Here is a 15165-nt window from a genome sequence, read left to right as displayed (position 1 = left end):
GCATTATGGAGTCCTGGGTTAGACTACTGATCTGACTATCAATCAGGCATTATGGAGTCCTGGGTTAGACTACTGATCTGACTATCAATCAGGCATTATGGAGTCCTGGGTTAGACTATCAATCAGATTATGGAGTGTTAGACTACTGATCTATCAATCAGGCATTATGGATCTGACTATCAATCAGGCATTATGGAGTCCTGGGTTAGACTACTGATCTGACTATCAATCAGGCATTATGGAGTGTTAGACAATGATCTGTTAAATCATTTTATTTCGAATGTTAAAAAATACTTGTATTTCAACAGCAACAGTTCCAACCTAGACTTGTTTTCAACAATCATCGCTACAGTAAGATGTACAGTAGGACTGAATTTGTTATCTTCATCTGTACTGTTACTTAGGGCTGCACTATCAGTATCTAGCTTGCTTTGGGTAACGTTAGCTATTAGCTGAGTACGAGGGGGTTGTTGGAAAGAGAAACTCGCATCTACCTCCATGAGAAATCGTGCTCCCTTATTTCTGCGTATCATCACCTGTTACAAAATGACAACAATGCCTTGCTAGTTGACTTACTCTTCCACTGTCGAAGCCCTGTTTCCTGAAGCATTCTCCCCTGTTCTGAAATAACTCTGGGTTCACCGTCATGCTGTGGATGTTTGGTCAGGACGTGTCGTTTAAATTTGTTTGTTTTGAGAGAATCATTACTCAGCACTTCCCCGCACAAAACACATTGCGGGCGATCCTCGCTATTTCCTAAAGTTTGTACAAAACCAAGAGTGAGAAACTCATCGCTGTATTTGCGTTTCATGACAATTGAGCTCAGTCAGAACTTGTGGCTAACTTGAGCCCATTTGATGACAGTGGTACGTGATGAAGAGAGGGAATGACAAGTCAGCGGCGGACAGCACATCACTTGCTGCTGAACAACAGAGCTGCAGCGTGTGGGGCGCAGAGTGATGTTCACGAAAACTGCAGAAAAAAGACCCGGTAAACGACGAAGCATACATCTTCCTCCCATTCGAGCAGCTGTCAAACAGAGCTGAGATACCGCTGCTAAACAGTGAGCGCATTTGCACTTGGCCAACTTAATTCCAGTAATTAGTTAAATAATGATACATTTACTCTGACACGTCGCGAACCACTATTAACAGGTCCGCGATGCACTCCGGGTCGCGACCCATACTTTAAGAAATGCTGGGTTCGACTACTGCGGACTTTCAATCCAGTTTATGTTGCTCTTCTTTCTGTCCAGTTCACTGCTTTGTTAATTAACATTGTAGGTTTTGGAACCTATTTATATATATCAACATCAAAGAAAAGCCGTCACCTTAAGCAAAACAGCGTAATATTATTGTCTGCCTCCTCACTGCAGAATGTGATGTTTTCCATAATCAAGGTAATAGCTCGAAGTAATTTACTGTACCCTGACGACAACATCAGGCTAAGTAATGCTGTAAGGATCAGCACCATGGACAGGGCTACACAGGTAAAGTCACCTGGTGAGGGAACCTGATGCTCATAGACTCTTCAAATCTACTGAAATATCACTGGTTGAATCTTTAGTCTCAGTGCTAAATCATTCTGAAAACGTTTATGATTCTGGAGAAGAAAACAAATATATTGTAATGTCCTGACTAGATCTCAAAGGAACAATTGTCCAGATAGAGGATTGAGGTTACGAATTTATGGTTTATTAACCCAAATTTACGCAGGCTACTGTTTGGCCATAGCCCACGCCAAATAAATGAAGGATACCCTATAAAACAACCGTGACCTTCTCTTGTGAAGGCCAGACGTTAGAGAGAGAACAAAGGCTAAACCTGGTCTTAACTTCCAATGCTCCATCCCCCTGCCCAACCCCCCTCCACGCCACTCCACCATCCACCAGGATGCCCGGCATCAGAACATTCCAGGCATTCCCGTGATTGGCAGATAGCAGGTTGATTGGCATGGCAGACCCTGCAAACACTGGGTACTGGTAAGTTCAACACAACCAACTAATAGCCTAACACATAACACACAGCTGTCTGTGCGGGTCGCTACAATATTTTAGTGAACCTTTATTTTGACAGGGAGTCCCATTGGGACCCAGGCCTCTTTTTCAAATGAGCCCTTAAATTGTTGGCAAATCGCAATAATATTTTAAGTGAAAATGTATGGATGTTCCTGGATACTGGCACTTCAGTTTGGCCCCAAACATGTCAAACAAATTAAATGAAATGATTGGTCAGGACAGGTCACAGTTAACCAACCTCGGTGTAAGTAAGGTATGCCCTAAGGTGTCTCCCTGTCTGTCCCCCAGTCAGAACAATGATTCATTCTGAGCCCTGGGCCCTGGCTGGACGCTGGTTTCAATGAATGGTCACTGGTGTTGTGACCTCTAACCCTGCCTTCCCTCCTGCTTCCTGCTCCCCTATTGGTGCTTCTGGGGATTCTAGAACCCAGAGAAGGTAATCCTCTTACTATGACACAAGATGGATATTGTTTATTGTTTACCACCCCCACATCCTGGTAAATATTTCTTACAGACAGAAAGGCCTTTTATATAGGGGCACTGTCCTCCAAGAGTTGCAGAATTTCCTCTGCAATTCAGTTTTCTCCTCAATTCACCTTCATTAGAGGGTGAGGTAGCAGCAGTGTTAACTTACCTTTTATGTAGCCTAGGCTACAACTTTAACCAGGACTAAGCATTCATACTGTATGTTACTAAATGTAATAAATGTGATTTACTTCATTAATATTTGATTGCAGTATTTATGAGAGAGCTGTTTTTTGTTTAGATGTCTGTATTAAGCTAAACGACTGTAAATGAGACATCACTTCTATAGCATGGGGGAATATCTTCCAATTAGAAGCGCTATAGAGCAGGGATCATCAAACTAGATTCAGCTGTGGGAAGATTTTTGGTCGCGGGGCTGGAACATAATTTAAAATCATTTACAGGCTGCAAATTGACCCCAAGCCCAAACAGATAAACGTAATCCTTTCAAACCTTGCTTACATTTGTATTGATCGTATGCGAGGGAATACTTGGGAACAATATTTTATGTCCAACAATAATAGAAGTAAAAATAAATGAGTAATTAAATTTAAAAACGCGCCAGTTGGGGAACCCTGGTCTAGTGACTATAGAGCACAGCTCTCCAACCCTGTTCCTGGAGAGATACCGTCCTGTAGGTTTTAACTCCAACCCTGTTCCTGGAGAGATACCATCCTGTAGGTTTTAACTCCAACCCTGTTCCTGGAGAGATACCGTCCTGTAGGTTTTAACTCCAACCCTGTTCCTGGAGAGCTACCGTCCTGTAGGTTTTAACTCCAACCCTAATCTAGCACACCTGATTCTAATTAGCTGATTGATAAACTGAACCAGATCAGTTACTACTGGGGTTGGAGCGAAAACCTACAGGAGGGTAGCTCTCCAGGAACAGGGTTGGAGTTAAAACTTACAGGAGGGTATCTCTCCAGGAACAGGGTTGGAGTTAAAACCTACAGGAGGGTATCTCTCCAGGAACAGGGTTGGAGTTAAAACCTACAGGAGGGTACTCTCCAGGAACAGGGTTGTAGAGCTCTGCTCTAGAGTCTAGAGATGAATATAATGATAGAGGTATTTGCCCTCTTGTGGACAATGTAGTTACAGTCTTCTCAAGAAAGCTTCAACAACACTGATGCCGATGTAGAATTGGAGTTTCAACAACACTGAAGAATTGTGGCTATAGAGGACTATGATATTGTTGGACTCAAACGCATCTCTAGTTTCCAGAATAAGGGGCTAAAAGTAGTACTGCAGTAGCCTAGTCAACAGAAAGTATGGGCTAAGTCTCATATTAATTTATAAATACATGGATTCCAGTTAAGGACACATTTAAATGCCCTTAAATAAAAAATATGTCAGTTTACTCTCATCCAGGATCATTCTCATCCAGGATCATTCTCATCCAGAATCATTCTCATCCAGAATCATTCTCATCCAGGATCATTCTCATCCAGAATCATTCTCATCCAGAATCATTCTCATCCAGGATCATTCTCATCCAGGATAATTACCTCGAAAACTGTTTAGGTAAATTAAAGGTTGGGTCAGCAGCGGGTTGCCAGTTGTATGTTTACAGGTGGTGTGTGTGTGGTCTATTGGAAACGCTCTACTTGTGCGCATCAATGAGCCAGCGTATAATGATCATGTTTATCCAAACTAGAGGAATATAAGAATAACGTTTAGGTATTCATCGTTTGGCTCCATATCGTGTTACTGTTTTACTTTAGTGTTTAATTTCATCTTGAATTACAACATGGTGCATGGCATACATTGAGTTAAAATCTAGATTGTTTGTTGCGCGTAAAAACAAATATTGCATTCAACGCTTAAACGTATTTATGTTTTACCTAATAGTGTCATTACACATAAGCATATTAAATGAGATTCAAATCAAACAAAATGTGTTTCTTTGATAAGCCTATCCAAATTATATTCTAGGCTATACAATACCAATCCCGCCATTGATGAAGTACGCTTTCAGCGGTCTCCGACTTTGTTTTCAGCAGACCATGCAGTGAGAGGAGTTCCTCATAGTTCCTGCTCGCGCCCACCCCTCTTTACACGTAATATACTTTATTGGCCAATCCTCTCTCTCTCCAAATCTTTACGCCATACAGGCTATAAGACCTCCGTAACTTTCTCAAGTATCAGAAAACATTTCTTGTCTCGGGATCCCATGTATGGATACTTTATTATTGGTGTCTGGCGGTGAATCGAAGGCGCAACTGGAAATAACCGTTAACTTGATGCGTGGATCATTCGGACTGACTGTCGCTTGTCTGTCTTCTAACTGAGGGGTGATGTCTGAGGAAATGACCGGGGAAGAGTCGAGCTCCCCAGGCTCTCCACTAGACAGTCTCAGCAACAGTGAGGGGGAACTGGATAGGCAACCGAAGAGATGTGGGAGGAAAAGGACATCAAGCAGGAAGAATGGGGAGGATTCAGATAGCCCTACCCCTGGGAAAAGAGGGAAAAAGTCAAGCAGCAGCAGTCCACATTCTTTCGAAGACCTACAGACGCAACGAGTCATGGCGAACGTGCGCGAGCGGCAGAGGACGCAGTCACTCAACGAAGCTTTCTCGTCTTTGCGGAAAATTATCCCCACTTTGCCTTCAGACAAACTGAGCAAAATACAAACCTTAAAACTTGCTGCCAGGTACATCGATTTCCTGTACCAAGTTCTGCAGAGCGATGAATTGGACTCCAAAATGGCAAGTTGTAGTTATGTGGCTCATGAGAGATTAAGCTATGCGTTTTCTGTATGGAGGATGGAGGGCGCTTGGTCCATGTCAGCATCTCACTAGCTCACGGCCGAAGAGCTGTAGTCCAAAATGGTATGCTCTGTTTTCCAACTCATTGTCTTACTTTTTAAGACCGTACTACATTGCAACCATTTCAGTTGATGTTCGTTGTACAAAAATGGCTAAATACAAAAACAATCACTTTAGGCCTATGGGCCTACTACATGTGTCTATAGCCTATTTGGGCTAATTTTGTTTTGTTAACAGTATCAGCTTAAATAGTGTTCTACTTTAATAGACTATTGATCTGTGAGTCATACTGCAGCCATAAACAAGTCTAGGTTGATGTGTTTTGTTGAACTTTTTCGTAGTCAGGCGTCAATAATTAATCGTCTTTTTTATAATTGTTCTGATCTGCAGGTGACAGCTGATTCTGCTTATCAATATGACAACGGGGCAATTCTGGAGAATAATGCTGGAAACACACAAAGCTGCGGTTTATGGGAGCAAACGTTGACAACCATTTAAAACCAAAAAGGACAGGGCGTGGGGAGAGCACTTTGCCTGGGAAAGGCCCGCGTTTGGACGACCTGGATCTGCATTCGAGTGCTAGGCTACTACACTACTACATTCTGAAATACGTTAGTTTTTTTTATTGTTGACGACGAATGTTACTTGGAAATGTATGTTTTCGTGCATGTCTTTGACTCTGTGGACCGTATTCTGTGGAGGTTAAAGGGCAGCATCGACGCATTTGTCTCAGTTTCCGTGTGAGACTTTCGATGTGGACTGACTGCGGTATTATAGGCTGATGGGTTGAAATAATGTGTCGCCAACCTGTGCGAAAATAATTGAGGTTATTATTTTCAGAATACATTTATTTATTTATTGATGACACGTGTTACATGAGGAATAGATCTTATGTCTGAAATGCATTCCTATTTTTATTATTGTTGTGTAAATAATTGTATATTTTCCGCAATAAAGTAAATGATAAAACAAAATGATTTCCCTTTTACTTCATTAATTAAGTGTCAACCAAACAAGTATGGTATGATTATACAAATCTAAATGTCCTAGGATCGAACAATTGTCAAATACTTGAGTAATTCCCTCTTTTGATGCAAACATGCAAACTCTGCTGCATAAGATATCTGGTAGGCTACCAGTTAGGCTACTTCGACTTTTATTCTGACACAAATAGTTAATAAATTGGCGGTAAGTCTTCACATTGAAGTGAATGTTTATAATGTGTCCTGCTCCAATCCACAAGTGGACCATGCTTAACATTCACATTTACGACAACAACTTTCGCAGAGATCATTCAGTAAGAGGGGTGTATGAAATGTATTAAAACCGTGTCCACCTGGGAAACGGTTCACGGTTGTTTTTGGCATGGTCTTATAATCAACATAATCAGCTTCATCAACGTACTCCTGAAACGCCTCTGAATATCGGATTTCTCTCGACCCAATGGGACTATCGGTTATGAAAGACGAAATAATCATACTATTTATTAGGTTTGTTTTGTAGTAATGAACGGACATCGTTGGAATAATGTATTATTATTATGACCAATATTATTATTTGCCTATTTGTAAAATAAACCAGACTACTGCTTTAATTATTATTGTATAGTGGTAGGCAAACTTTGCCGTTTATAATTTGTGTAGCAACACTTTGTGCGTCACTAAAGCCTATAGTGTTGACATTTACTATTATTCCATGTTCCTGATGAATGAGGTTATTCCATGTTCCTGATGGAGGTTATTCCACGTTCCTGATGAATGAGGTTATTCCATGTTCCTGGTAAATTAGGTTATTCCATGTTCCTGATGGAGGTTATTACATGTTCCTGATGAATGAGGTTATTCCATGTTCCTGATGAATGAGGTTATTACATGTTCCTGATGAATGAGGTTATTCCACGTTCCTGATAAATGAGGTTATACCATTTTTCTGATAAATTAGGTTATTCAGTGTTCCTGATGAATTAGGTTATTCCATTTTCCTGATAAATTAGGTTATTCAGTGTTCCTGATAAAGAAGGTTATTCCACGTTCCTGATAAATGAGTTTATTCCATGTTCCTGATAAAGGAGGTTATTCCACGTTCCTGATAAATGAGGTTATACCATTTTTCTGATAAATTAGGTTATTCAGTGTTCCTGATAAATTAGGTTATTCCATTTTCCTGATAAATTAGGTTACTCAATTTTCCTGATAAATGAGTTTATTCCATGTTCCTGATAAAGGAGGTTATTCCACGTTCCTGATAAATGAGGTTATACCATTTTTCTGATAAATTAGGTTATTCAGTGTTCCTGATAAATGAGTTTATTCCATGTTCCTGATAAAGGAGATTATTCTGTTTTCCTCATAAATGAGGTATTTCCATGTTCTTGATAAAGGAGGGTTTTCTGTGTCCCTGATGAATTAGGTTATTCCATGTCCCTGATGAATTAGGTTATACCATGTTCCTGATAAATTAGGTTATACCATGTTCCTAATAAATTAGGTTATTCCACGTTCCTGTTAATGAGATTATTCCATGTTTCTGATACATTAGATGATTATGTGTTCCTGATAAAAGATTATTCCATGTTTCTGATAAATTAAGTTACTCAATGTTTCTGATAAATGAGGTTATTCGGTCTTCCTGATAAATGAGGTTATTCAGTCTGCCTGATAAATGAGGTTATTCAGTCTTCCTGATAAATTAGGTTATTCAGTCTGCCTGATAAATGAGGTTATTCAGTCTTCCTGATAAATGAGGTTATTCAGTCTGCCTGATAAATGAGGTTATTCAGTCTTCCTGATAAATGAGGTTATTCAGTCTGCCTGATAAATGAGGTTATTCAGTCTGCCTGATAAATGAGGTTATTCGGTCTTCCTGATAAATGAGGTTATTCAGTCTGCCTGATAAATTAGGTTATTCAGTCTGCCTGATAAATGAGGTTATTCGGTCTTCCTGATAAATGAGGTTATTCAGTCTGCCTGATAAATGAGGTTATTCGGTCTTCCTGATAAATGAGGTTATTCAGTCTGCCTGATAAATGAGGTTATTCAGTCTGCCTGATAAATGAGGTTGCAAATCGACATGATTGATCAGTTGCGTGAAATTTCTTCTTTCTTTAATGAGAAATGGAGAATAGTTTTGCAAAAGCTGAAAAATACTAAATGAATATAGGCCTATTCAATTGTGATATATATTGATATGTGATTCATAACACCTTAAATCATGATATTGCATATAGCCTAGTATGTAGCCGAGACGATGTAGCAGGCCTATTGTAATTGACTGTCTGTATTATTTTAGGCTACTTCTAATCTATTCACAAAGAGCCATGTTACTTTGCTAAATGTAATAGGCTACTGATGCGAGACAGAGTAAAATATTAAGCTTACGTTAACAAATCTTGTTGGTGGGTTTTATTTTCTGTCTGTGGCTTTCATATAAACATAAACTATTTAATACATCGAACTGATGAGCGCACGTTATTTCCCCACATGGCGGGCTATAATGGCAAGCGCTCAGGCTAAAGCTCCTGCAAACCGCCTGTAGATCAAAGCACGTCTAATGAATTGATCCCCATAACGTTGTCCCCATATTCTTCACCGATTTATTTGACGTGAACGGGTGTTGATAGATTATTAGCATTAGCATGTATTAAAGGCCTTATGTATCAGCTGTAGATGCTGTGCAAACATGTCCCTTTATGGCAGATAACGCAGAACAACTGATTGTCAATCTGAGAGAGCAGGCGTGTTCCCTCAGAATACATGTTCAATCAAAGTATTGCATAGCCTGCAGTTACTGCCCCTGGACGCTTAATCTATCCATCCGTTTGTTGAATCTGGAAAAGTATTTTGGACTCTTCAACCCTCCTGAAGTCGTTTAATTCAAAGCACGTGTCCGTTTGAAGGTGTGCAATTGGCTTGTGAGGCATGTATGGAATTCCCAGATGTCTATGAAATTCAAGGAGTCTTTGGTAGGCCCTGTAGGCTCGTGTGAGGTGGTGGAGTATACAGCGGCCCTGTAGGCTCGTGTGAGGTGGTGGAGTATACAGCGGCCCTGTAGGCTAGTGTGAGGTGGTGGAGTATACAGCGGCCCTGTAGGCTCGTGTGAGGTGGTGGAGTATACAGCGGCCCTGTAGGCTCGTGTGAGGTGGTGGAGTATACAGACAGCATATGTGAAAGTCTCCCATACACAGCTTGTTTTTATGGACACAGTCACTGCAGAATCACAAGAAAAGTTCCAAAACGCAAAATAGAGTTATGTGCAAACTAAAAACCTGAATGCAAAAGATAAACCTAGTCCTTAGCCTACCTAAGAACACAACTTGCTTATATGAACATCCAAGCTGTTCCCGTTGACAAGCAAAATAGCTTAATTTGAAGTCAACAAACTCTCTCCAAGTCAGAAATGTAACACAACTAAGTATACGTTCCTGTGTTTGCGGAGAGGAGTTGGTAACGGACACGACGCAGAGAGAGGCACCGAGTGAAACCTATTCTGAACAGATGTTAGTATTTTACAAAAGTCACGTGAAATGAACAGATGTTGTTGTAGAACAGGGACTCGCCTTGGTTCGAGAGCATTCCTCGACAGAAAGGCTTCGAAATAAGATCGGAGAGAAGCATTCGCGTTCTATTCACAACAAAAAACGACTCAGCACATCGTGTGGGTGATAATAGATTTACCACGGGCCTCACCTGCGATGGAACCTCGGCCTACGTCCCATAGGAAATATATCAAACTAAAATGGACGGTTCCAACCGCGCAGGAATTTGCTGGAGATTAGGGTAAGAGAATATAGCATTTTTATATGTGCTGGGAGAAGGCCTACAGCAATCGACGTCAATGTTGTTAACCAGTATTATGTAAATTGTTTTGATAATGGCAGGATGCAATACCGTATCCCAGTGGTTGTTGGAAAGACGCCAAATAACGTCTGATAGTTATTGAAACGCACTTATCTATTGAGATGTTGAATATAATATAGGCCAGGCCTGTGTGGAATTGTACATTGGTACAAAGGGTTAGTCTGAAATGGGCCTTCAATACGACCTGCAGTGAGTTTCCTGCTCTTCTTTGACTGCTAAACCTTAGCCACAATACTTTGCAGAGTTTCTTTTCTTAGATAATCGTGATGCAAAATGCTACCTCTTTGTTAGAAAATGGGGACGGAAAATGTTCGATGACAAATATGTGGTTTTGAAGAAAATAAAAAGCAATCTATCATAAATCAATATAATACAGACTATTGTCTGTGTTGACCAATAACGGAATGTTTTCTATAAGGGTTGAAGTAATTGTGATGTTCCTAATAAGCAAATGATAGGCCTACCGAATGTATAATTTAAATGCAATGTAAGAATGAAATAACGTTATTTTAAAAGAAAGATGTGAAATAATCCCTCATCCCTGTAGTCTCGGTTTATATCACTGGGTGCCAATAACTGCATCAGAAAATTAGTCTTGAATGACTTGAATAACTAACTGCATACACTGGTAACAGTTGTTCATTATCTCCAGAATGCATTCCTTCCTTCGAGGATATATGGCTTTCTGATACTGTCTGTACTATTCTATATTCAGTTCATTCGTTTCTTAATAAGATTTGGCCCAAAGTAAATTACATAAAATAATATTTTGGCCTAAAATACATTTTATCAAATTGTTATTTATAATTATACACAATATATTATGATGGATATTATGATTGTTATTATTATTATTATTATTATTATTATTATTATTATTATTATTATTATATAATTGACACACAAATGGGGCGAGGGGTGCCTGAGTTCTGATATAGCAGGGGACTAGGTCAAGTGGACAGTTTAAAGAATGGCTGTGACATACATGAGAACAGGTGGAGTATAGACCTATTCTACCATGAGAACAGGTGGAGTATAAACCTATTCTACCATGAGAACAGGTGGAGTATAGACCTATTCTTCCATGAGAACAGGTGGAGTATAGACCTATTCTACCATGAGAACAGGTGGAGTATAGACCTATTCTAACATGAGAACAGGTGGAGTATAGACCTATTCTACCATGAGAACAGGTGGAGTATAGACCTATTCTACCATGAGAACAGGTGGAGTATAGACCTATTCTACCATGAGAACAGGTGGAGTATAGACCTATTCTACCATGAGAACAGGTGGAGTATAGACCTATTCTACCATGAGAACAGGTGGAGTATAGACCTATTCTACCATGAGAACAGGTGGAGTATAGACCTATTCTACCATGAGAACAGGTGGAGTATAGACCTATTCTACCATGAGAACAGGTGGAGTATAGACCTATTCTGCCATGGGCCCGCTTTCCTAATAGCACACAATCCTTTCATAAATAGCATAAGCTACTATTCCAATGACGCTATTTTCAATGGCTAAATATGTACACACCCATTATAAATGTTGTGAAACATATAAATATTCTCAATGGCCAATTCGTTCCGGGCCGCATCAAAACCTTCGGTGGTGAAGGACAGGACAAGTCGGTCCAGGCCGCATCAAAACTTTCCGTGGTGAAGGACAGGACAAGTCGGTCCAGGCCGCATCAAAACGTTCCGTGTTGAAGGACAGGACAAGTCGGTCCAGGCCGCATCAAAACGTTCCGTGTTGAAGGACAGGACAAGTCGGTCCAGGCCGCATCAAAACGTTCCGTGTTGAAGGACAGGACAAGTCGGTCCAGGCCGCATCAAAACGTTCCGTGTTGAAGGCCTACTTGTATTTTTCCTTTCCTTTTCCTTTATGATTGTTATCCCGTTCTGTTGTGAATGTTGTATTATGTGTTTTCTATAATTTTATGAATAGTTAATGCAATAAACATTGCCGTAACATGAAGTGAGTCGGTAGATGCAACTTGATCATAATGGGGCGGCAGGTAGACTAGTGGTCAGTAGGTCAGTAGTTGGACTAGTAACCGAATGGTTGCAAGAACAAATCCTGGAGCTGACAATGTACAAATCTGTCGTTCTGCCCCTGAACAAGGCAGGTCACCCACTGTTCCTAGGCCGTCATTGAAAATAAGAATTTGTTCTTAACTGACCTGCCTAGTTAAATAAAGGTAAGATTAAAAATAATAATATTGACAACCCAGTGGGCACGCCACGTCATTTCAACGTGGACAATTGGGTGATATTTGGTTGAGACGTTGATGAGATTACAACCTTTATTCACCCACTCAAAAATACACCCAAAAGATAGTTGAATTTCCAATGTGTTGTCACTATGCGTACAAAAGGTACAGAATCATTTTAGACCCAAGCCACCCCCTGTACCCGGACTTTGAACTACTCCCCTCTGGTCGCAGGTATAGGGCACCCCTCAGCAGGAAAACCAGAACTAGACAGTCATTTGTGGTGTGATATAGGTGTGTGTGATATCCCTCCTAAATATCTGGGGCTAATGTTCCTATCGACACAGTAAGAACAGCAGGCCAGTTTATATATATATATATATATATATATATATATATATATATATATATATATATATATATATATATATATTGGTATGTAACTGTTATGCAAGCTGTATTGTCAATTTTGTTTTGTATTTAAACGCCGCTTTAAACGTGTACATGACACTGCAACACAGTTTCCCAATGGGGACTATAAAGTCAGTAAGTACCACAAAATTCCAATCGAAAAACAATGTCAGATGTTTTGGTTTTATTGTCAACCAAATGCCTATGTACTTTAAAACATTTTTAAAAGCACAGCAAAATTAAAATGGGAATTCAATTTAAAATATATATATTTTTTTTTCAGCATTAATGTGTTATCACTGTGTTTAATATGTTAGCAGAACCGAATGACCGGGATTGCAGTTGAGATTACATTAAAAGTACATGGCGCAAGTGATCAGATTATTACAGCAATTGTGAAGCTCTAAACAGACCTGCATAGGTCACGCATGCTATCTTCAACATGCACGCATTATATGATTACACAACAAGACATGTATAGGTCATGCATGCTATCTTCAACATGCACGCGTTATATGTTTACACAACAAGACATGTATAGGTCACGCATGCTCTCTTCAACATGCACGCGTTATATGATTACACAACAAGACATGTATAGGTCATGCATGCTATCTTCAACATGCACGCGTTATATGATTACACAACAAGACATGTATAGGTCATGCATGCTATTTTCAACATGCACGCGTTATATGATTACACAACAAGACATGTATAGGTCATGCATGCTATCTTCAACATGCACGTGTTATATGATTACACAACAAGACATGTACAGGTCATGCATGCTATCTTCAACATGCACGCGTTATATGATTACACTACAAGACATGTACAGGTCATGCATGCTATCTTCAACATGCACGCGTTATATGTTTACACAACAAGACATGTATAGGTCATGCATGCTATCTTCAACGTGCACGTGTTATATGATTACACAACAAGACATGTATAGTTACAGTAGCCTCAATGTGGCCATGGATGTGTTACTCATTTTAATGTCGAATGTTACATTTGTTTGTAAAATAGCCTTAACTCAATATTACAAATGTAATATTGAATTGTCTTTGGTTGACAATGCAACCAGACATGAACATTTAAAGGAGATGTATCTACTGCTTGGATAGTTCCATCTGAACCACTGACTTACTCACAGTCTTTAACTTATATTCTTGGTTGAGTTAGAGAGGTAAATCCAACATACAATGTAATTTGTTAACTTGTGGACAAATGAATATGCAATTTGTTGTATTTCAAAAGTGATATTGATTAGTCTTTGGTTGTCAACACAACCAAATATCAACATATGAGATATGCACATTCTGCTTGATAGTTTCATTTACATTTACATTTACATTTAAGTCATTTAGCAGACGCTCTTATCCAGAGCGACTTACAAATTGGTGAATTCACCTTCTGACATCCAGTGGAACAGCCACTTTACAATAGTGCATCTAAATCATTAAGGGGAGGGGGGGTGAGAAGGATTACTTATCCTATCCTAGGTATTCCTTGAAGAGGTGGGGTTTCAGGTGTCTCCGGAAGGTGGTGATTGACTCCGCTGTCCTGGCGTCGTGAGGGAGTTTGTTCCACCATTGGGGGGCCAGAGCAGCGAACAGTTTTGACTGGGCTGAGCGGGAACTGTACTTCCTCAGTGGTAGGGAGTCGAGCAGGCCAGAGGTGGATGAACGCAGTGCCCTTGCTTGGGTGTAGGGCCTGATCAGAGCCTGGAGGTACTGCGGTGCCGTTCCCCTCACAGCTCCGTAGGCAAGCACCATGGTCTTGTAGCGGATGCGAGCTTCAACTGGAAGCCAGTGGAGAGAGCGGAGGAGCGGGGTGACGTGAGAGAACTTGGGAAGGTTGAACACCAGACTGGCTGCGGCGTTCTGGATGAGTTGTAGGGGTTTAATGGCACAGGCAGGGAGCCCAGCCAACAGCGAGTTGCAGTAATCCAGACGGGAGATGACAAGTGCCTGGATTAGGACCTGCGCCGCTTCCTGTGTGAGGCAGGGTCGTACTCTGCGGATGTTGTAGAGCATGAACCTACAGGAACGGGCCACCGCCATGATGTTGGTTGAGAACGACAGGGTGTTGTCCAGGATCACGCCAAGGTTCTTAGCGCTCTGGGAGGAGGACACAATGGAGTTGTCAACCGTGATGGCGAGATCATGGAGGAAGAGCAGCTCCGTCTTGCCGAGGTTCAGCTTGAGGTGGTGATCCGTCATCCACACTGATATGTCTGCCAGACATGCAGAGATGCGATTCGCCACCTGGTCATCAGAAGGGGGAAAGGAGAAGATTAATTGTGTGTCGTCTGCATAGCAATGATAGGAGAGACCATGTGAGGTTATGACAGAGCCAAGTGAT

At 40.6% G+C, this 15165-nt stretch overlaps 1 protein-coding gene across 1 annotated transcript; it reads left to right on the top strand.

The window, feature by feature from the left end:
* The first annotated feature begins 4677 nt into the window (after positions 1–4677).
* LOC135534154 (twist-related protein 2-like) lies at positions 4678–6275 on the top strand. The gene is made up of 2 exons (XM_064961272.1): positions 4678–5370; positions 5698–6275. The coding sequence occupies exon 1, from the start codon at positions 4837–4839 to the stop codon at positions 5338–5340; it is 504 nt and encodes a 167-aa protein (XP_064817344.1). The 5' UTR covers positions 4678–4836; the 3' UTR covers positions 5341–5370; positions 5698–6275.
* The last annotated feature ends 8890 nt before the right edge of the window (positions 6276–15165 follow it).

This window comes from Oncorhynchus masou, unplaced genomic scaffold (assembly GCF_036934945.1).
Source record: "Oncorhynchus masou masou isolate Uvic2021 unplaced genomic scaffold, UVic_Omas_1.1 unplaced_scaffold_3079, whole genome shotgun sequence".
In the NCBI taxonomy this organism is placed as follows: domain Eukaryota; kingdom Metazoa; phylum Chordata; class Actinopteri; order Salmoniformes; family Salmonidae; genus Oncorhynchus; species Oncorhynchus masou.
Note: the sequence above shows the minus strand (reverse complement) of the source record. Positions and strands in the feature narration are given on the sequence as shown.